Source organism: Aythya ferina (genome assembly GCF_964211825.1).
Source record: "Aythya ferina genome assembly, chromosome: 4".
NCBI lineage: Eukaryota > Metazoa > Chordata > Aves > Anseriformes > Anatidae > Aythya > Aythya ferina.
In genome coordinates, this window is record NC_140300.1 from 62,536,181 (window position 1) to 62,552,130 (window position 15,950).

The 15,950-nt window shown below is 37.9% G+C and overlaps 1 protein-coding gene and 1 long non-coding RNA gene across 2 annotated transcripts in view; one reads left to right on the forward strand and one right to left on the reverse strand.

The window, feature by feature from the left end:
* The window catches only part of UBA6 (ubiquitin like modifier activating enzyme 6), a 32,050-nt gene extending 17,812 nt beyond the window's left edge, over nt 1–14,238 (forward strand). The window contains exons 20-34 of the mRNA XM_084516886.1: nt 523–704; nt 1,287–1,392; nt 2,064–2,153; nt 2,264–2,344; nt 2,980–3,108; nt 4,045–4,096; nt 4,202–4,265; nt 4,545–4,614; nt 5,798–5,869; nt 7,066–7,183; nt 8,152–8,345; nt 9,572–9,699; nt 10,467–10,554; nt 10,911–11,005; nt 13,320–14,238. Of these exons, the coding sequence (XP_084373012.1) occupies nt 523–704; nt 1,287–1,392; nt 2,064–2,153; nt 2,264–2,344; nt 2,980–3,108; nt 4,045–4,096; nt 4,202–4,265; nt 4,545–4,614; nt 5,798–5,869; nt 7,066–7,183; nt 8,152–8,345; nt 9,572–9,699; nt 10,467–10,554; nt 10,911–11,005; nt 13,320–13,455 (1,605 nt within the window). The 3' untranslated portion in view covers nt 13,456–14,238. The remainder of the gene's footprint in view (nt 1–522; nt 705–1,286; nt 1,393–2,063; nt 2,154–2,263; nt 2,345–2,979; nt 3,109–4,044; nt 4,097–4,201; nt 4,266–4,544; nt 4,615–5,797; nt 5,870–7,065; nt 7,184–8,151; nt 8,346–9,571; nt 9,700–10,466; nt 10,555–10,910; nt 11,006–13,319) is intronic.
* Nucleotides 466–9,565, reverse strand: LOC311435654. Its single transcript, XR_014692303.1, has 5 exons — nt 8,747–9,565; nt 3,691–3,817; nt 2,716–2,817; nt 1,691–1,780; nt 466–1,327 (listed from the first exon to the last, which is right to left on the reverse strand). It is a non-coding gene; the product is annotated as an uncharacterized lncRNA (long non-coding RNA).
* Nucleotides 14,239–15,950: the final 1,712 nt, after the last annotated feature.

The window sequence follows — 15,950 nt, forward strand, 5'->3', positions numbered from 1 at the left end:
AGTGGAGATCCCTAGATAATTGAATGCAGCATTTTAAAGTGGCTAGAAGTGTCAAGCAGGTTAAAACCTCTATTCCAGTTTAGCTTTTGAAATTGGTTTTGTGTGGAATACTTTGCAGTAATGTGATTATTCATAGGCCTTTGATGTCTGTGCTGCATAGTCAGAGTCGCAGTAACTGATGGTTTTTATCCTCTGACAGTCAGGAACTGCTCCTTTCTTACAGCATTTTGAGAGCATGAGAGGGAGCATGTGCATTTGCTTCAATTACTGGATATATTTATGCTGCACTATTCAAGCACTGTGGTCTCTGACCCACTACTTTAAATAAAACTAAAACCAAAACTAACCTAAGATGTATTTTTGTGAGGGAGGTATATGATTAAAGAGTCACCTTTGTTGTGTATTTTGCATGGTAACATTTCTATCAAAGTGAATTGTTGTCTGATCAGCAAATGAAATCAATACTTGACTCAGATGTTATTTTAATAATGTTGATATGCATGTATATATTTGCACTTTCAGAAGCCTAAAAGCTATACTGCAGCAGAAGCAACTCTGAACATCAATCCTTGCTTAAAGATTGACTCATATATTAATAAAGTTTGTCCAGCCACTGAGAACACTTACAGTGATGACTTCTACACAAAGCAAGATGTGGTTGTGACTGCTTTGGACAATGTTGAGGCGAGGAGGTACATTGATAGGTAGGTTGTGAAAAGGAAACGAGGGTTGTTCGCATTTTTATTTGAGAATAATTTTATTATTCTGTTCTTAATCTTCTTGAATTTCAACTTAACTCCAATTTAAGATTGATAGCATTTTACTCAGATTTATTCTGCTCCTTGGTGAAGATGCTGGCTGGGAGGAGGAAGAGTTTTAAGCTTGTGGTGAAAACCAGCTCTGCTCTCGTGCAAATGCTGCTGTTCACATGGGAGGGAGCCTCTGACTGGCTTCTTGGAAATGAACTGCTGTCAAGGCCTGTTTGAGGGGGATAATATTGTAGCAGTCTTGAGGTTGAATTATTTATGTGGAGGTATATGTACTCTAAATTTTTAAGTAGGGATGTTTACATTTAAAAAGAATTCTAGGTTGGCTCAGGTTTATGCTGTCACAGTCGAACTTGAAGTAGCTCTTCTTATTTAACTTGTTCTTTTCCTGGGTTTGGTTTAAGCTTTCCACTCTTCTTGAAAGGTCCTAGAGTCAGTTTTGCTTATGGTCTGGTAATGTCTGTAAGGCAAGTGTAGTGAGTAATCTGTATCCTGATAGTCTGTGTCTTTCCATGTCAGTCGTTGCGTAGCAAACCTGCGTCCTCTTATAGACTCTGGAACTATGGGAACAAAAGGACACACAGAAGTTATTGTGCCTCATCTGACAGAGTCATATAATAGTCACGTAAGTGGTTTAAGACCATTACTTAGCTTCTGTAGCTAGTCCCATGATAACCTATAAATCTGTAATTGTTTACGTATCTGTCTAAAATAAGTGACCCATTTGAGTTGTTGATGTTCAGTCCTATTAGGAAATAGTTATTTCCTTGGATTCTTAAGAAAAGCTCTCAAGAAATTAAATTTGAGCAGACTCTGTACTAGACATTCGTCTGCCTGTTTCCATAAGGATACATATTAATTCTGATTGAATTGGATACTCAAACTCTTGCATTATCCCTCAATTTAAGTTCCTATGAAACTACCTTTTCAAGGTAGAAATTCACTGTTTAAGGGCACCATGAAATGATACCACTTGCCACGTAGCCTTGATGTTGACCGTCCTTAGAGTCTTGCTAGAAGCAATGAAGAAAACTGTTTCTGGCCTTGAGTGAAATAGCGTATTTCTCCTTGTGAGCGTGTGTGAATATGAACTGCACATCTTGGAAAATCTGGCTGGTAACTTCTGTTGTTTTTGCTTTAGGGCTAAATTTCACTTTCTGGTATTTTTTAGATTAGTCATTATAAACAAATAAACATAAACCAAACTTTGTTCTAAACGTACATAGTATGTAAATTCTTGGTGCTATTATTAGCAATAAGCTTTAGTAAGCCCATGTTTATTCTCCTTAAATACAGCGGGATCCACCAGAAGAAGAAATACCTTTTTGTACCTTGAAATCTTTCCCAGCTGCCATTGAACATACGATACAGTGGGCAAGAGATAAGGTAAGTAAATGAGTTTGTAGATTTTTGACACAATTTACTGTGTATTTGGAAAGATAGGGGATCTTATCTACTTCTTGTAAAATGCCATGTTTGTTCTTCATGTTTTCTAGTTTGAAAGTTCATTTTCTCACAAGCCTTCGTTGTTTAACAAATTTTGGCAGACCTATCCATCTGCAGAAGAAGTTTTACAGGTAGGAGAAGGTTGCCACGTTAAAATCCAGAGTTTGAATTAATGCTTATGTTCAACGAATGGGAACAAAATCCAGCAAGAAAAGCGATTACATTAAGTAAGATTTGGGTTATTTTCTTACTTTCTTCAGAAAATCTGAAGGCTTATTTGGCCAAGTCATTTGTAGATCCTTCATAGGAGCAGTATTTCTGCTCTCTAATAAAAGCCAAGTTTTGTGCGTGGTATGCTTCCCTAGCTCATGTATTCTGTACGTGATATAGAAGTATCAGAAATGCTGAGGGATTGTTACCAACAATACTAGTGAGTATCACTCATGTGCACCCAGCTGGGAAAAAAAGAAGGGAGGATTTACTTTCAAGTGAATTTAACTACATAATAGATTGGACTTAACAGCTGAATTGTTTTTATTTTTTGTCTGAAATGGCTAACGGTCAGTAGGACCAGGTGGAAATAAAACTAAGTAGATGACAGCTTCTGTAGAAAGACACAAGGAAAGGATCAAATAAAGGTTAATATTCATAAAGTGATGTTCTGTTTCCTTTTGCCTGTAACTTACTAAGATCAAACTTACTGTTTGACCATTTTGTGATGAATCTTGTCTGTTTTAATCTTTTTGTTTTTTTCTTTTGTATCTAGAGAATAAAATCAGGGGAGAGTTTAGAAGGCTGCTTTCATGTTATTAAAACACTTAGTAGAAGACCCCGAAGTTGGACTCAGTGTGTGGAACTAGCAAGAGTAAAATTTGAAAAATATTTTAGCCATAAGGTAGGTAGCTAAGATGTGGAAATAAGGCAACGCTTGACTGATAGGGATTTTAGAGAACTTATTCCTAATAACTAGTTTTCCAAGTCTTTGCATGCACTTCCATCTCTTCTTCATAAATAACAAAATTTACTTGAAATTTTAAAATGCTGCATTCCTTCCTCTTCTTACTTTTTTTAGACTGCTTAATTAACTAATTCCCAATGGCTTTGTTCAGTAGTTTCCACGCAGTTTTGTTTGCATTTTTTCTAACTGACTAGGTATTTTGTTTTTCCAGAGCGGCAGGATTATCAGATGCCTTTTACTAAAGGACAATAGCTTTTTTTCTCCCACTAAACTTTTTGTTACTTAATTCTTCATATCCATATCCCTGATTTTCTTAAAGCTGTCATAGAAATGTTGGCTAAAATATAAGCCAGTCATTCTGAAAGTCTGACCTACAGTGTTGTTTGAAGTGTCTGTGTGTGTGCTGAGGAATTGTGTAGGAAAGAAGTGATCAGGATGTTGTGTATTAATAAACATATCACATCCATGTGTATCGAAGCCCTGGTTGTGATGACAGTTGTCACGTTATAAAAATGTTACTTTCCCAATTGTGAATTGGTGTGCCAGAATCCTAAAGTGACAACAAGGTGGGGGGGAACTCTTTGCTTATTGGATGAAGTATCTTGCTTGGACGTGGTACAGGTGAGGTGACGTTGTCATCTTTATCCTGTGAATGAATGAGCAAGTCACTCTGCCTGTACGTATTTGTCTTTAAGCTCTCTCTATTGATAAATATGTCTTCAGATTTTCTTTAAATGACATCAGCTGTATGCTGGGGTATGTTAAAAGCTGTATCAAGATTTCACATCGTTGCTAAAAAGAAGGCATGATTTTGTGCAGCTGTGTCAATCTATATATGACAAATTACTGAAGTTATTCTAACTTTTCCTCTAGGCTCTTCAGCTTCTTCATTCGTTTCCCCTTGATACACGATTAAAAGATGGAAGTAAGTACAGACCCTGTCTTGTGCCTTCTATGAATTCATGCCATATATCATGCATTGCTGTTCCTGATTCCTTAGGATTTCATCATAAGTCTGTCTTCTTACCAGGTTTGTTCTGGCAGTCACCAAAGAGGCCACCTTTCCCAGTGAAGTTTGAATTTAATGATCCTTTGTAAGTATGGCTCAGCATTTTAATGTATCCTATAAAGCTCACCCCATAGTAGGACATAAAAGACAATGGCTTTATAGCAGTACAAGTTAGACCGACACTTGATAGAAGGGAAGGACTTTTGAGTCCCTCAAAATCTGTCTGTTTTGGACTGCGTGATCTGAAGGGTAGACGTTATGTTTCTCAATGTGTTTTCTCAAGATCTCTTTGAATATGGTTGCAAAACTTCATGTGGACACTGAACAAAAAAAAAAAAATTAAAAAATATCTCTTCCTCTTCAGGCACTATGGTTTCATTGTGAGCGCAGCAAAACTCTTTGCAACCGTGTACTGTGTTCCCTTCACAGAAAAGGTAATCCATATTGCAATAGTGTCCCCATTTCATAACTTGGATATACACATTCAGTTTTGGTCTCGTCTCCAGTTGCCAGTCCTTTCCAATAACTAAAGTGGTTCTTAAAATAATCTATCCATCAGCACTGGTTGTCCAGCAGCTGTTCATATGTATTCTTTTTGATTAAAGTTACTAACCAGGAAAACAACTGACTGCTGTATTAGGTATTTTCAGTAAGCTCTGAACTCTTAAATCCTTATTTTGACAGACCTGGTTCCTGTGTAATATAATGACTGAATTGAAAGATCTTTTTAAGGCATTTTTGATCAAGTATCTTAGCTGTCTTGTGAGGTGTTTTATTATTGATAATTACTAGGCACAGCCTCTCTGTTGCTTATCCTTTGTTTTTCTTGTTACCTTTTGTCTTTTCTAATTGAATTTTCCTGCAAGTCACGTTTACATCTGCTGAACTAGTTCAAGTATTGTGCCATGAGTAATGCCGTACGTGCAATTGGGAGACCCCAGACATATATGTGGATCCAGGTGCCGTGCAGGGAGACTGACTGGTTCTAGGCCAGTCAGACTTGCTGTGCTTTGCAGAGCAAAATTCCAATTAATGCAAAACTACCCTGCCATTTGTGCTGCAGACACCAGGTAAAAGAAATGGCACCTCTTCCCTCATGGTAGATCTACAGAAATCAGACACATGGTAACAAGTATTTATGTTGCCTCAGGATGTCTGACGTGACTTTAGTACTCTTTGAACAAAACACAGTTGCAGACGTTTTAAAGAACATACAAATGAAATATACTGTGTTTTTTTTTAAGCTTGGATGTAGCTTTGATACCTATTTTTACATGAATCCCAGTCAATGTTGATACTATTCTGTATTTCTTGCAAATCTTGCATTTGTATAGACAAATATGTGTTTGCTTCTTTATAGCAAAGAGGCTACTGGAATAATCTTTATTTCACAGACAGATGAATTCTGTTCAGTTTTCTAGTGCTAGGCACTTCATATCACTGTGGGTCTTGTGCACTGTAAACCTGACTTGATGTCCCAGTGGAACACCAATGACTATTTGTGGGATTTATTTGGTTTTGGTGTTCTTCGAAATGTTCCTGCATATGCAGTCTCTTGGGAGGGGACTTTTTTCAGTTACTATGAATTTAAATTATTTTTCTTCAAAACCATAATAGGATTTGTCAGAAGAAACAATTTTGAAGATAACTTCATCTGTGAAGGTACCAGAGTTCAGACCTTCAAACAAAGTAAGTATGGCTTCAATTTTAAGGAAAAAATAATCCACACACAGTGTCACACATCTGCCACTACTCTGTGCATTGATGCTGATATGAAATAAACATGAATAAAAATGCATTTTTGAGAAACAAGAGAGTGACATGCAGGACTGCTTTAACTTGAATAGAGCTAAGGTGTCCATGTACCAGCCACTAAATGCGAGGTGGATTTTCTATGGGTTTTTTGTAAATGACTTGCAGTAGCCTTTTCAATGCATGGGTGTGATCATAAGTCTCCAATGTCTTTAAGTTTACACGAGCTTATACCTATATAATTAAAGTAGTAAAATGTCATTCATAAGCAACTTCAAAGCAATCCTTGGTTAGAGTCAATTTATTATTTCTCTCTAAGTAGTACTAAGCAAGTGTCATTACTTTTGTTTATTTCTGAAGTGTTAACTTCAAAACAGCTCAAGTATTGTTTTGCAGTGGGTAGCATTTGTCATCGCTTAAAAATAACAATATATCCCTGGGTGGTTTCATATTTTCTTGCCCAGTGCTAATGTTTGTGTCATGAATGCTTGTCTCATGAGACAAAACTCCTATTGTGACTCAGAATTACAGAATGGTTGATATTAGAAGGGGCCTCTGGAGACTGTACAACCCATCTGCTCAAGCAGGGATAGCTTGAGCAGTTTGTCTGGGACTGTGTCCCATCTGGTTTTGAATCCCTTTGAGGACTGGAGACGCTCTGGGTGACCTGTGCCAGTGTTCAACCATCCTTACAGTTTTGGTTGTGGTTTGTTTTGGTGTGTGGTTGGTTTTTTTGTTTGTTTTTATTTGTTTGTTATTGGTTTTAAGTGTTAAATTTTTTATGGAATTTTCTATGCTTCAGTTTCTTCCCATATCCCCTTGTGCTATCATTGGGCACCAATGAAAAGAGTCCAGCTCCACCTTCTGTCCTTCCCCGCTACCAGCTGCTTACACACATTGATAAGATCCCGCTGAGCCTTCTCCAAGCTGCACAGCACCAGCTCTCTCAGCCTGATATGAGAGATGCTCCAGTCCCCTAATGATCTTTGTGGCCCTTGACTGGGCTTGCTCTAGCAAGTCCATGCCCCTCTTGTACCTGGGAGGGAGGACTGCAGGGAACACACAAAATTTAGTACATTTGTGCTGTACAAAGTCCATGTGTTCTATTACTTAAACATTGTACACACTTGCAGGTTGTACAGACCGATGAAACTGCAAGAAAACCAGATCATATCCCAGTCAGCAGTGAGGATGAAAGAAATGCTATTTTCCAGCTGGAGAAGTTTATACTATCCAATGAAGCTTTGGAAAGTGAGTAGTACAAGCTAACTTTATAGATGGGTAACATCTTGCAATTGCACTGCAGCAGCATGACATTCAGGTCTTTGGATAAAAAAAGTTCTGTAATTCTGCAGGAATTAGACAGCCGATTGCTAAGTCTTTCCAAAGTACCATGCAGGTAATTTGTCTATATTGCTTGACCTTATAACTTGCAAGAATCTCCGAAATACAGGAGTATAGGGTTCTTTGTTATACTCTCACACAAATGCAGCCCTGATAACTGTGAGAAGGTAGCAGGGTATTCCCTCTAAAGAGGGAAGAGGTCCTGACTAGGTCCCAGATGGGCTGAAAGTGATTCTGGTATGACAAACTTGAGAGTTGGTTCTTACAGGAAACATTCTGAAATTATCCTAAATTGTGAAGGCTGTTAGTCTTCATCAACATCTTCTAGATATGTTAAAATGTAGATGTTTGAATTCTGTTTCTGTTTGGCGGCATGAACTGCGTGCATAGATTTTTAGCCCATGGACACAGAAGAGAAAAATTACTTTAGCTCTAACCCATCCTATGGAGAATTGACTCAAACCTCTGTCTGCCATGCTGCTGAACTTGTACCAATGTGGTAACAGATAAACAAAGCTTTTACAGGAAATTCTCAGAGTAGAAAAGCTATAACATGGTAGAGGTTAATAAGAAATATCCATAGAACTATGCAAAATCTATTCCTGGTGTTGCAAGGAAAATTGTATTCTGGATCTCTTGATATTTCTTTAGTTACTCACTTCTAACAACAGTCATCATTAATATTGATAGGGAAGTTTTTCCTTCTAGCACGGAAAAGCAAGTTATAAGTATGGCACCACGCTTCAGAACATTAAAAAAATAAATAAATAAAAATGTATTTGTTAAGGTTCTATTTCCCTGTAACTTATGTTTAGCACACCTTCTGTTTTCTAACAATTTTTGCTTTTTTTTTTTTTTTTTTTTTCTACGAGTAGATGACTTGCAAATGAAGCCCATTTCTTTTGAAAAAGATGACGATAGTAATGGGCATATAGATTTCATAACAGCAGCATCAAACTTACGAGCCAAGATGTACAACATCGAACCGGCAGATCGGTTCAAAACAAAGCGCATTGCTGGAAAGATTATTCCTGCAATTGCAACAGCTACTGCTGCGGTTTCAGGGCTGGTAAGTATGCTTTTAAAATTCTGAAAATGCATGTGTTTTTTTCCTCTGTTCCTTGCCTAAAACCACTAACGTTTGGATATTCATTAATGCTATCCAGATAGAGCCTCATCTAAGAAATGTTTTTTCGTATTTTCTTTATTTAAGATCACAAAGTATTCATTCTATAATGATAATTACCAGTCTAATATGTCATAAATACTTTAATTTCAAACTTACATCCTGCTGTTGTTTAACCTGGCAGGCAGCTAAACACTGCACAGGTGTTCATCCACTCCCCCATAGAGAGACAGGGCAGTGAACTGGGGAACAAAGTGAAACTCTTGGGTCAAGGTGAGGGCAGTTTTTAATAAGGAAAAAGAAAACAATCCACAAAACAAGTTATGCATAAGGCAATTACTCACCACTCGCAAATCGATGTCCAGCCAGTCTCCAAACAATGGGAGGCACCTGGCCAACTTCCCCAGCTTTTATTGCTGAGCATGACATCACGTGGTATGAAATATCCCTTTGGCCAGTCTGGGTCAGCTGTCCAGGTTGTGTCCCTCCCAGCTTCTGGTGCACCCCCAGCCCTCCTCTCTGGCAGGATGGTGTGAGACATTGAACAGTCCTTGACTTAGTGTAAGCACTGCTCAGCAACAATGGAAAACATCAGTGTGTTATCAGCATTACTTTCCTCCTAAATCCAAAACATGGCACCATACCAGCTACCATGAAGAAAATTGACTCTACCTCAGCTGAAACCAGGACACATTCTTCTATTCTCTTCTGTGCAAGTATGAAAGGTCACTCGTGGTTTCAGCTGTGGTAAGCCCTCAGTACTTTTATTTCTGGTTTGCTGACCAGAAAGAGGAGTTGAAGATAAGTGTTTCGGTTTGTTTTTTGCCATTATTATTACCGTCAGAGTGGCAGCGTCAAGAGTGGAAATGATCTATTCAGTATTAATTCACATCCATGCACCTCAACAGAACTGCAAGCCTTGGGGCGGGGTGTCTTGAATTAAAGAATTGTGTAAGAGTCCTGCGTTAGGAAGAGTTTTGAACATTTTAAACATTTGCAGCAGCAGCAGAAGAATTTATTTCTGTGGTATGTTTGGGTTGCGTTTAACGCGATTTACTTTGTGAATTGCTCAAAGGGTGATCTCCTCAACAACTTATCCTACAGTTGTGTGGCCTCCTAATTAAATTAATGTGGGTCTTATGGAAGCAAGTGATTCTGATGTATTGCAGGTTGCACTGGAACTCATCAAAGTTGTGGGTGGTTACCCAGCTGATGCATACAAGAACTGTTTTCTCAACTTAGCCATTCCCATAATGGTCTTTACAGAAACTGCTGAAGTAAGAAGAACTGAAATCAGGTAGGAAGGGTGATGGTGGAAGGATGATGGTAGAAGGGCGGTATTCTGGAAACCTAATGTCTCTCACTTAGAAGTTGGTGAGACATTATATGTGTGAGATTTGTACTTACTAAACGTAGATAATCAGATTAAATCCATACGTGCTTGTATAGCAGAAGTGTAACGGATCCAAAGTTTGTGGTCATACTCCAGTTAAAAAATACAGATATTTAAGGTTGGTTATTTTCATTCTTTAAACTTGGAAGATGATGAATAACTTTGTGTGTGCTATCAAGTTCTATTAGCCATATACTGCTGCCAAGGATGTCCCATAATACATCACTCAATTTCCTGTGTGGAAATGCAGCTCATACACTCTTCTGTCCTAATTTTAAAGCTAGTGGTTTTAAGGGCTTAGTTTTGTTTTCAGTGGAAGCTGTTGGTAGCTAGGCTCTAAAAATCTAGACGAGATAGATATGCAGCACAGTTATTAATAAATATCCTGTCTGCTCAGACTCGATGCACTTCTGTATCTTGGTCAATACAAAACCTATTTTTCAGTAGGTCTGAGAACTCAGTAAATTCATTGCCAGATATTATGTTTACTCAGTTATAGCTTTGTGTCTTGTGCTTAGCCAGGTGAAAGGGCTGGAGAAATGGCAGGAGACAAGGAAGAGATTTTTGCTTAAGATAAAACAGCAAGTCACTAGAAGAGAGAGCAATTCTTCAATATATGTTTAAAAGTGTCTGTTTTGAAGTAACAAACCATCTTTCTCTTTTTAAAACAGAAATGGGATATCATTTACAATCTGGGACAGGTGGACAATTTATGGAAAAGAGGATTTTACACTGTTGGACTTCATAAACGCTGTCAGAGTAAGATATCTGTTGTACTGAGTTAATGAAAGATGAGAAGAAAGCGTTTTCTTGTTTTGGGTTGTTGACTTTTTTTTTGACGTTGTCAAATTGTTGTTTAAATCAGAATAATTGTAGAAAGAATTTCAATGGGAGCTTAAATCTGTAAATTCACACATCCAAGCTTATTTTCAAATTCTTTAATTCCATTTGTTTAAATGTATCGTAATAAAACTTCTGTCAACATCCATGTATTATCTCATTTTCTTTTTGGAATCCTATGGTTTTCAATAATTAGCAGTAGTAGTAACGGTAGTTGTCTGCTGGGTTGTGCAGCTGGCATAGTCCTTTAATACATTCTAATTTGTGAATTCCAGGAGAAATATGGAATTGAACCAACTATGGTTGTACAAGGAGTCAAAATGCTGTATGTTCCTGTGATGCCAGGTCATATTAAAAGATTAAAGCTGACGTAAGTATAACTGGAAAATGGATCTAGGGATGTGAATGCACCTACAAATTATGTTCACTGGCTGTATCGTAAGAATGTGTGTCTGACAGCAGTATTTTCTCCCAAAGTGGTTTCTGGTTGTTTATATTTGGGAAAGAAAAAAGGTACTTTGTTCCTTTAAAAAAAAAAAAAAAAAAGTGAATTAATTCTTGTGGTGAATTAACTTCTGTGCTGAGGACAGGAGACTTAGAAAATGCAACTCTAATGACTCTAATTGATGAATGTCAGAATGAGAAACCCAAAGAAGTCTGACAGTAACTTTTTGGAGACGGAATATAGCTTGGTTTAATCAAAACAATACTAAGTGATCCTTTCTAAACAGGTTTAAAACTAATGGTGATATTTAGCAACTTAGTTCTGAAAGTAGGGGAAGACATTCAGGAAGGAGTTAATGTGTTGGTTGCAAGCTGAGATTAATGGTAGCCTGTTTAGTCTGTGGTAATTCCTTGAGATTCTAGTTTACTTTAGGCCTTTTAAAAATGAAGTTTGCAAGACTGAGTGATGCTTACTGACAGGACATCAGGGTATAACAAACTAGAAATTTGAGAGGGTGTGAGTACAGGCCATTATTATTATTTTTTGATTGATAGACCTTTGCAAAGGAATAGCCAGATCTGACCCAAGCTTAATTTTACTTTTACGTGTCGATTGAACTTCTGTAGCTCAAAATTTGTCCATCGCAACTCCTCTGAAGTGTTTGTTGGTCAGTGCTCACAAATAAGTATTGATCAGTAATCTGCTAGTAGGTAACTTTAGGGAAAGTAGAACTTGTGTGAGAAAATTCCAGGGAGAGAAGAGTCTATGTTGGTGCTGCCTGTAGGGTGCCTGGCATACCAAGATGTGAATTTATAGCCCACCTCAGAACAGTTGTTTATATTCCTTCTCCTACAGCTGTATAAATCATTTTGAGTGAGTGGAGTTTGTAATAAAGTCAAAGGCCTGCTTTGAAGCTGCCTCTGTGTAAAGATCAAGATTTTCCATTAACCCTGGGACTGTTCAAGCTTTCCATGTAGTTACAGCTTGTGGGGTTCTGTTACAAGCAGTCCCAAAAGCTTTGAAAGATACGTGCACAGCAAATTCAGGTCTTGCTTGCAGGTTTTTTTTTTTTTTCTTAAGGTGTTTAAAATCTTGTTATATTAGGACAACAAGTGTTTCAAGATGCTGTCTTCATTTCAGAATTACAGCACTGACCGGAAGCATAGTCCTTAGGTGCAGGTTTTGGAGACGTTTACTCACCTTGCTCTGTACTTTGAGGATTCCTCATGCAAATGGATATGACATTAATATCTCTGCTAAGAAGAGTCTAATGCTTTGTGTTCTTGTGAGGGAACAAGTACTTTTGGGGAAAGCAGCTTTTTGTCCTGTGTGCTAAGGCTTAGCCAGAAGTAAAATCATTCTCTGAAGTGTCCTGTGAGGAATAGAAATAAATGTGTTCCTCAAGCCTCCTAGCATTTGAGCTGGCCTCGTGAACCAGTGTTCCAAGTTGGAGGAAAAAAAAAAATAGTTTTGAGACATCCAGAGATATGCAATGAAAGTGAGGTTGATCGAAGTAATTATTGTGCAATTTAAGTCTCCAAGGTGCAGCTATTGCTTATTGCTGTAATAGGACTCCAGAGGGCAAAGAGGGGAAGTCGTACTGAAATGTGACGTGATTATCTTGTTAAAGCTTGCTTTGATGTCCCTGAAGAATAAGTCCTAGTTCTTTTCCGTTTCTCCCCCTCATAGCTCTTCACTTTCAAAATTCAAGGACTTGGAAAGTCAGTAGAATTGTTAGAATTCAGTAGAATTGCTTTCTATGAGAACTGCATATCTGGTGTCTGCATTGGAGAGGGTCTGTCTAATGAAGTCTTAAAACGAGCCATTGGTAGACCAAGAATTTGGTCCTACTTCATGACCAAATTTCTGCACAGAAAGCTACTTTTATCTTGTGCCTTAACAGGATGCCAAAGACAAATCACACGGGTGAGGAATCCCCAGTGGCCGTTTTCTCTTGTCATTTCTTCTGAGCCCTTGTTAGTGAGCAGTGTAATAGCTCGCTAGCAGGCTGAGGACTGTGTCAAAAGTAGTAGAATAATGCCATTTGCTATAGCTCAGACGGGAACAACCTGTGTGTCTATTTGTGTCCATTGTTAAAAGGAAGCTCCTTCTCCATTTTAATGTGGTTTCTGGTATGTTGGGCTTCATTGCTGGTAGTGAAATTTCTCCTAGTCTGGCTCTGAATTCCCATTGTCAATCCTTCTTATATTACCTCAATAAACTGTTTGTTTCTTTGTAGGATGCAAAAGCTTGTGAAGCCATCTGCTGATAAAAAGTACGTGGATTTGACAGTATCATTTGCTCCAGAGACTGATGGAGATGAAGACTTGCCAGGGCCACCAGTGAGATACTACTTTGTTCAGGAAGACAATTGATGGTAGAGGTGCAAAAGTCACTCCAGGACCATTTGTTTTGAAAGGAGTGTGCTAATTTTCAGCTATTAAAGATGGTACTATATATTTCTTTTTGGTGAAGCCTTAATTAAAACAAATGGTGAAAGTCAGTTGCTTTGCACTGAAGACAAACTGGACTTGTTTCATCTCCTGTTACCTTCAAACCTGTTTACTCAAGGGAGGATTGGTCACTCCATGAGATGGAATGTCCAGTACAGTCCTTACCTTAAAGACAAGATTTGTTTTAAGTTGTGGGGAGCTGAAGAAAGCGAGAAGAACAGTGAACGTAACAAATTGTCCCCATGTGCAAATTAAGCACTGCTTAGAGAAGATTGCAAAAACTGGGGAAACTGCCATTTTATGATATTTTTGTCAAATCCATTTCACGTGTTATTTTCTTCTCAAATGAGAATTTCAATCTTGCCATCTACATGAGGGATAATCCATCCAAAATGTTTAGACTTCCACTTAAAAGCAGATGAGCTGCTCTGTTGTGTTGTTGGTGCTCTCTTCTGAACTGTACATGATGCTGTGTGTCAGAGCAGCTGTCTTAATGTCAGTCTCCACATGGAAACAGAGGGAGGCAGGTCTTGAACAGGTATAAAAATTGTCATAGCTCCCCTGAAGTCAAGACACCTGGAATTGTTCATTATCTGCACTAAGACTGTTCTCTGGGGAATACTGCAATATGGGGAAAGTGGAACCCTATCGGAGAGCTGAGTTAACACTTTCAACAATAAAACTTTGCCTTCAAGAAAGAGAAAATGTTCAGTGTGGTTGAGCCTTTCTGCCCTTACCAAATTGAGAGTGCTGTAGCAAGAGATGACTTTGAAAGGAGGTAAAGGCAAATGGCTGCAGATGTTTGTCACAGCAAACGCTGTTTCCTCAGCTGCTCCTTCTGGTACTATTTCCTTACAGTGGATGGTTATGCTGTACACCTGTCCACAGCATGGGTCTGAGTTGCACTGAGGTTTTTCAGTTACTAGGGTATATAAAGAATCTGCTTATTGGAAATAACGAGGGACTTGCTTTGCTCTGTATTGAGGCAGAGGTGTATTACAAAAGCATCTGTAACAACACCTTATCTTCTCTGTCATTTAAACACTGGGTAGTGTAGCTCATAGTCCATGTGGCTGAGGGAGGGTGGATTGTTTTTTTTTGGTTTTCCCCAGTGATGATAGTGAAGTGGGGTTAAAAAAAAAAAAAAAAAAAAGAGCTACAAACTTTTTTTTTTTTTAAAAAAAAAAAGAACTACAAACCTTTTAATATTTTTAAGCTTTAGAGACAGTGAATGCCCATCTCTAAATCCTGTGGTTGTTGCAAAAGGTATTAACTACTTCACTGTTTATCCTTGATTATCCTTTGTTAAGATTTAGGAATATCTTCACATTTAATTAACGTTATTGGTTAGGAATTTTACCCTTCTTTTCTCCCCACCTTCTCAGATACTTGTAGTCAGGAACAATAGCTATTAGGCTGGGCACTTAAACACCAAGATGTATGGAACTGAATAGCTGGAATCAACATAATTATTTCAATATATGGGATTTGCCCTTACATACAGGATGCCTTCTGTAAAGGTGTATATAGTTTTATGGTCAGTATAGCTTATAGATATTTTTTAGATTATTAATAGTGCTTTTTAAACTACCTAACTTATTTCTTTTTTTTTAAGAACTTCTTATAGAGATTTTTTTTCTGAAACAAGAGAAAGGATTACTACATTTACAGTGTAGAGAAAGTACAAGCAGACAGTAAGTTTTCACTTCTAAATAACAACCAAAATATACTTCCATGTGGTAGAATCTAAACTCTAAACTGAAATCAGTAATTAGTACTAAGGATGTCTTACTTGAACGTTTAGGTTAAATGAAGAGCACTGTCACCTCTCACAGTTGTAAGCCGCAAAAGAAATTTTCAGTAAGTATGCTCTGGTGCATTGGTGTGGTGTTAACATGCTTCTGCTTTTGAAGTAAGCAGTGTAGAAAAATAGTGTTACTCTCACTACTTTGCTAGAAGGCCATCTGACAGCCCTCAGGGTTTAAAATCAATTTTCAGATACAAGTAACGGAATGGCTGAATGGCTCTTGCTAATGACAATGCATACAGCTTTGTGAGGACCTTGCCAAAAATTCCAGGTAGAGGATGGCAAGTATCAGGGCCAGAACTGACAGATAAGGCTGTATCCCTGTACTGTTCTTACTGTGTGTATCTGGTGGATGCATGTCTGTTCTACGGGTGGGTTCCTCTCACTTTAACAGTTGGTGATAGAAAAACCAAAAATGCAAAACAGGTCTATAAATGTTTTTAGCTGACCTTTTTAAGATTTTCTGGATATAAGTTAACCTAGAGAACACTTCACAAGTAATTACGTAAGAGGACTTTATATGGAAGGACTGTGCATGTCCAGTGGCTATTAAAGTTGTTTTTCATGTTTTCAGATTTTCTGAATTGCTGATGCAGAGGGTGAATGTGTC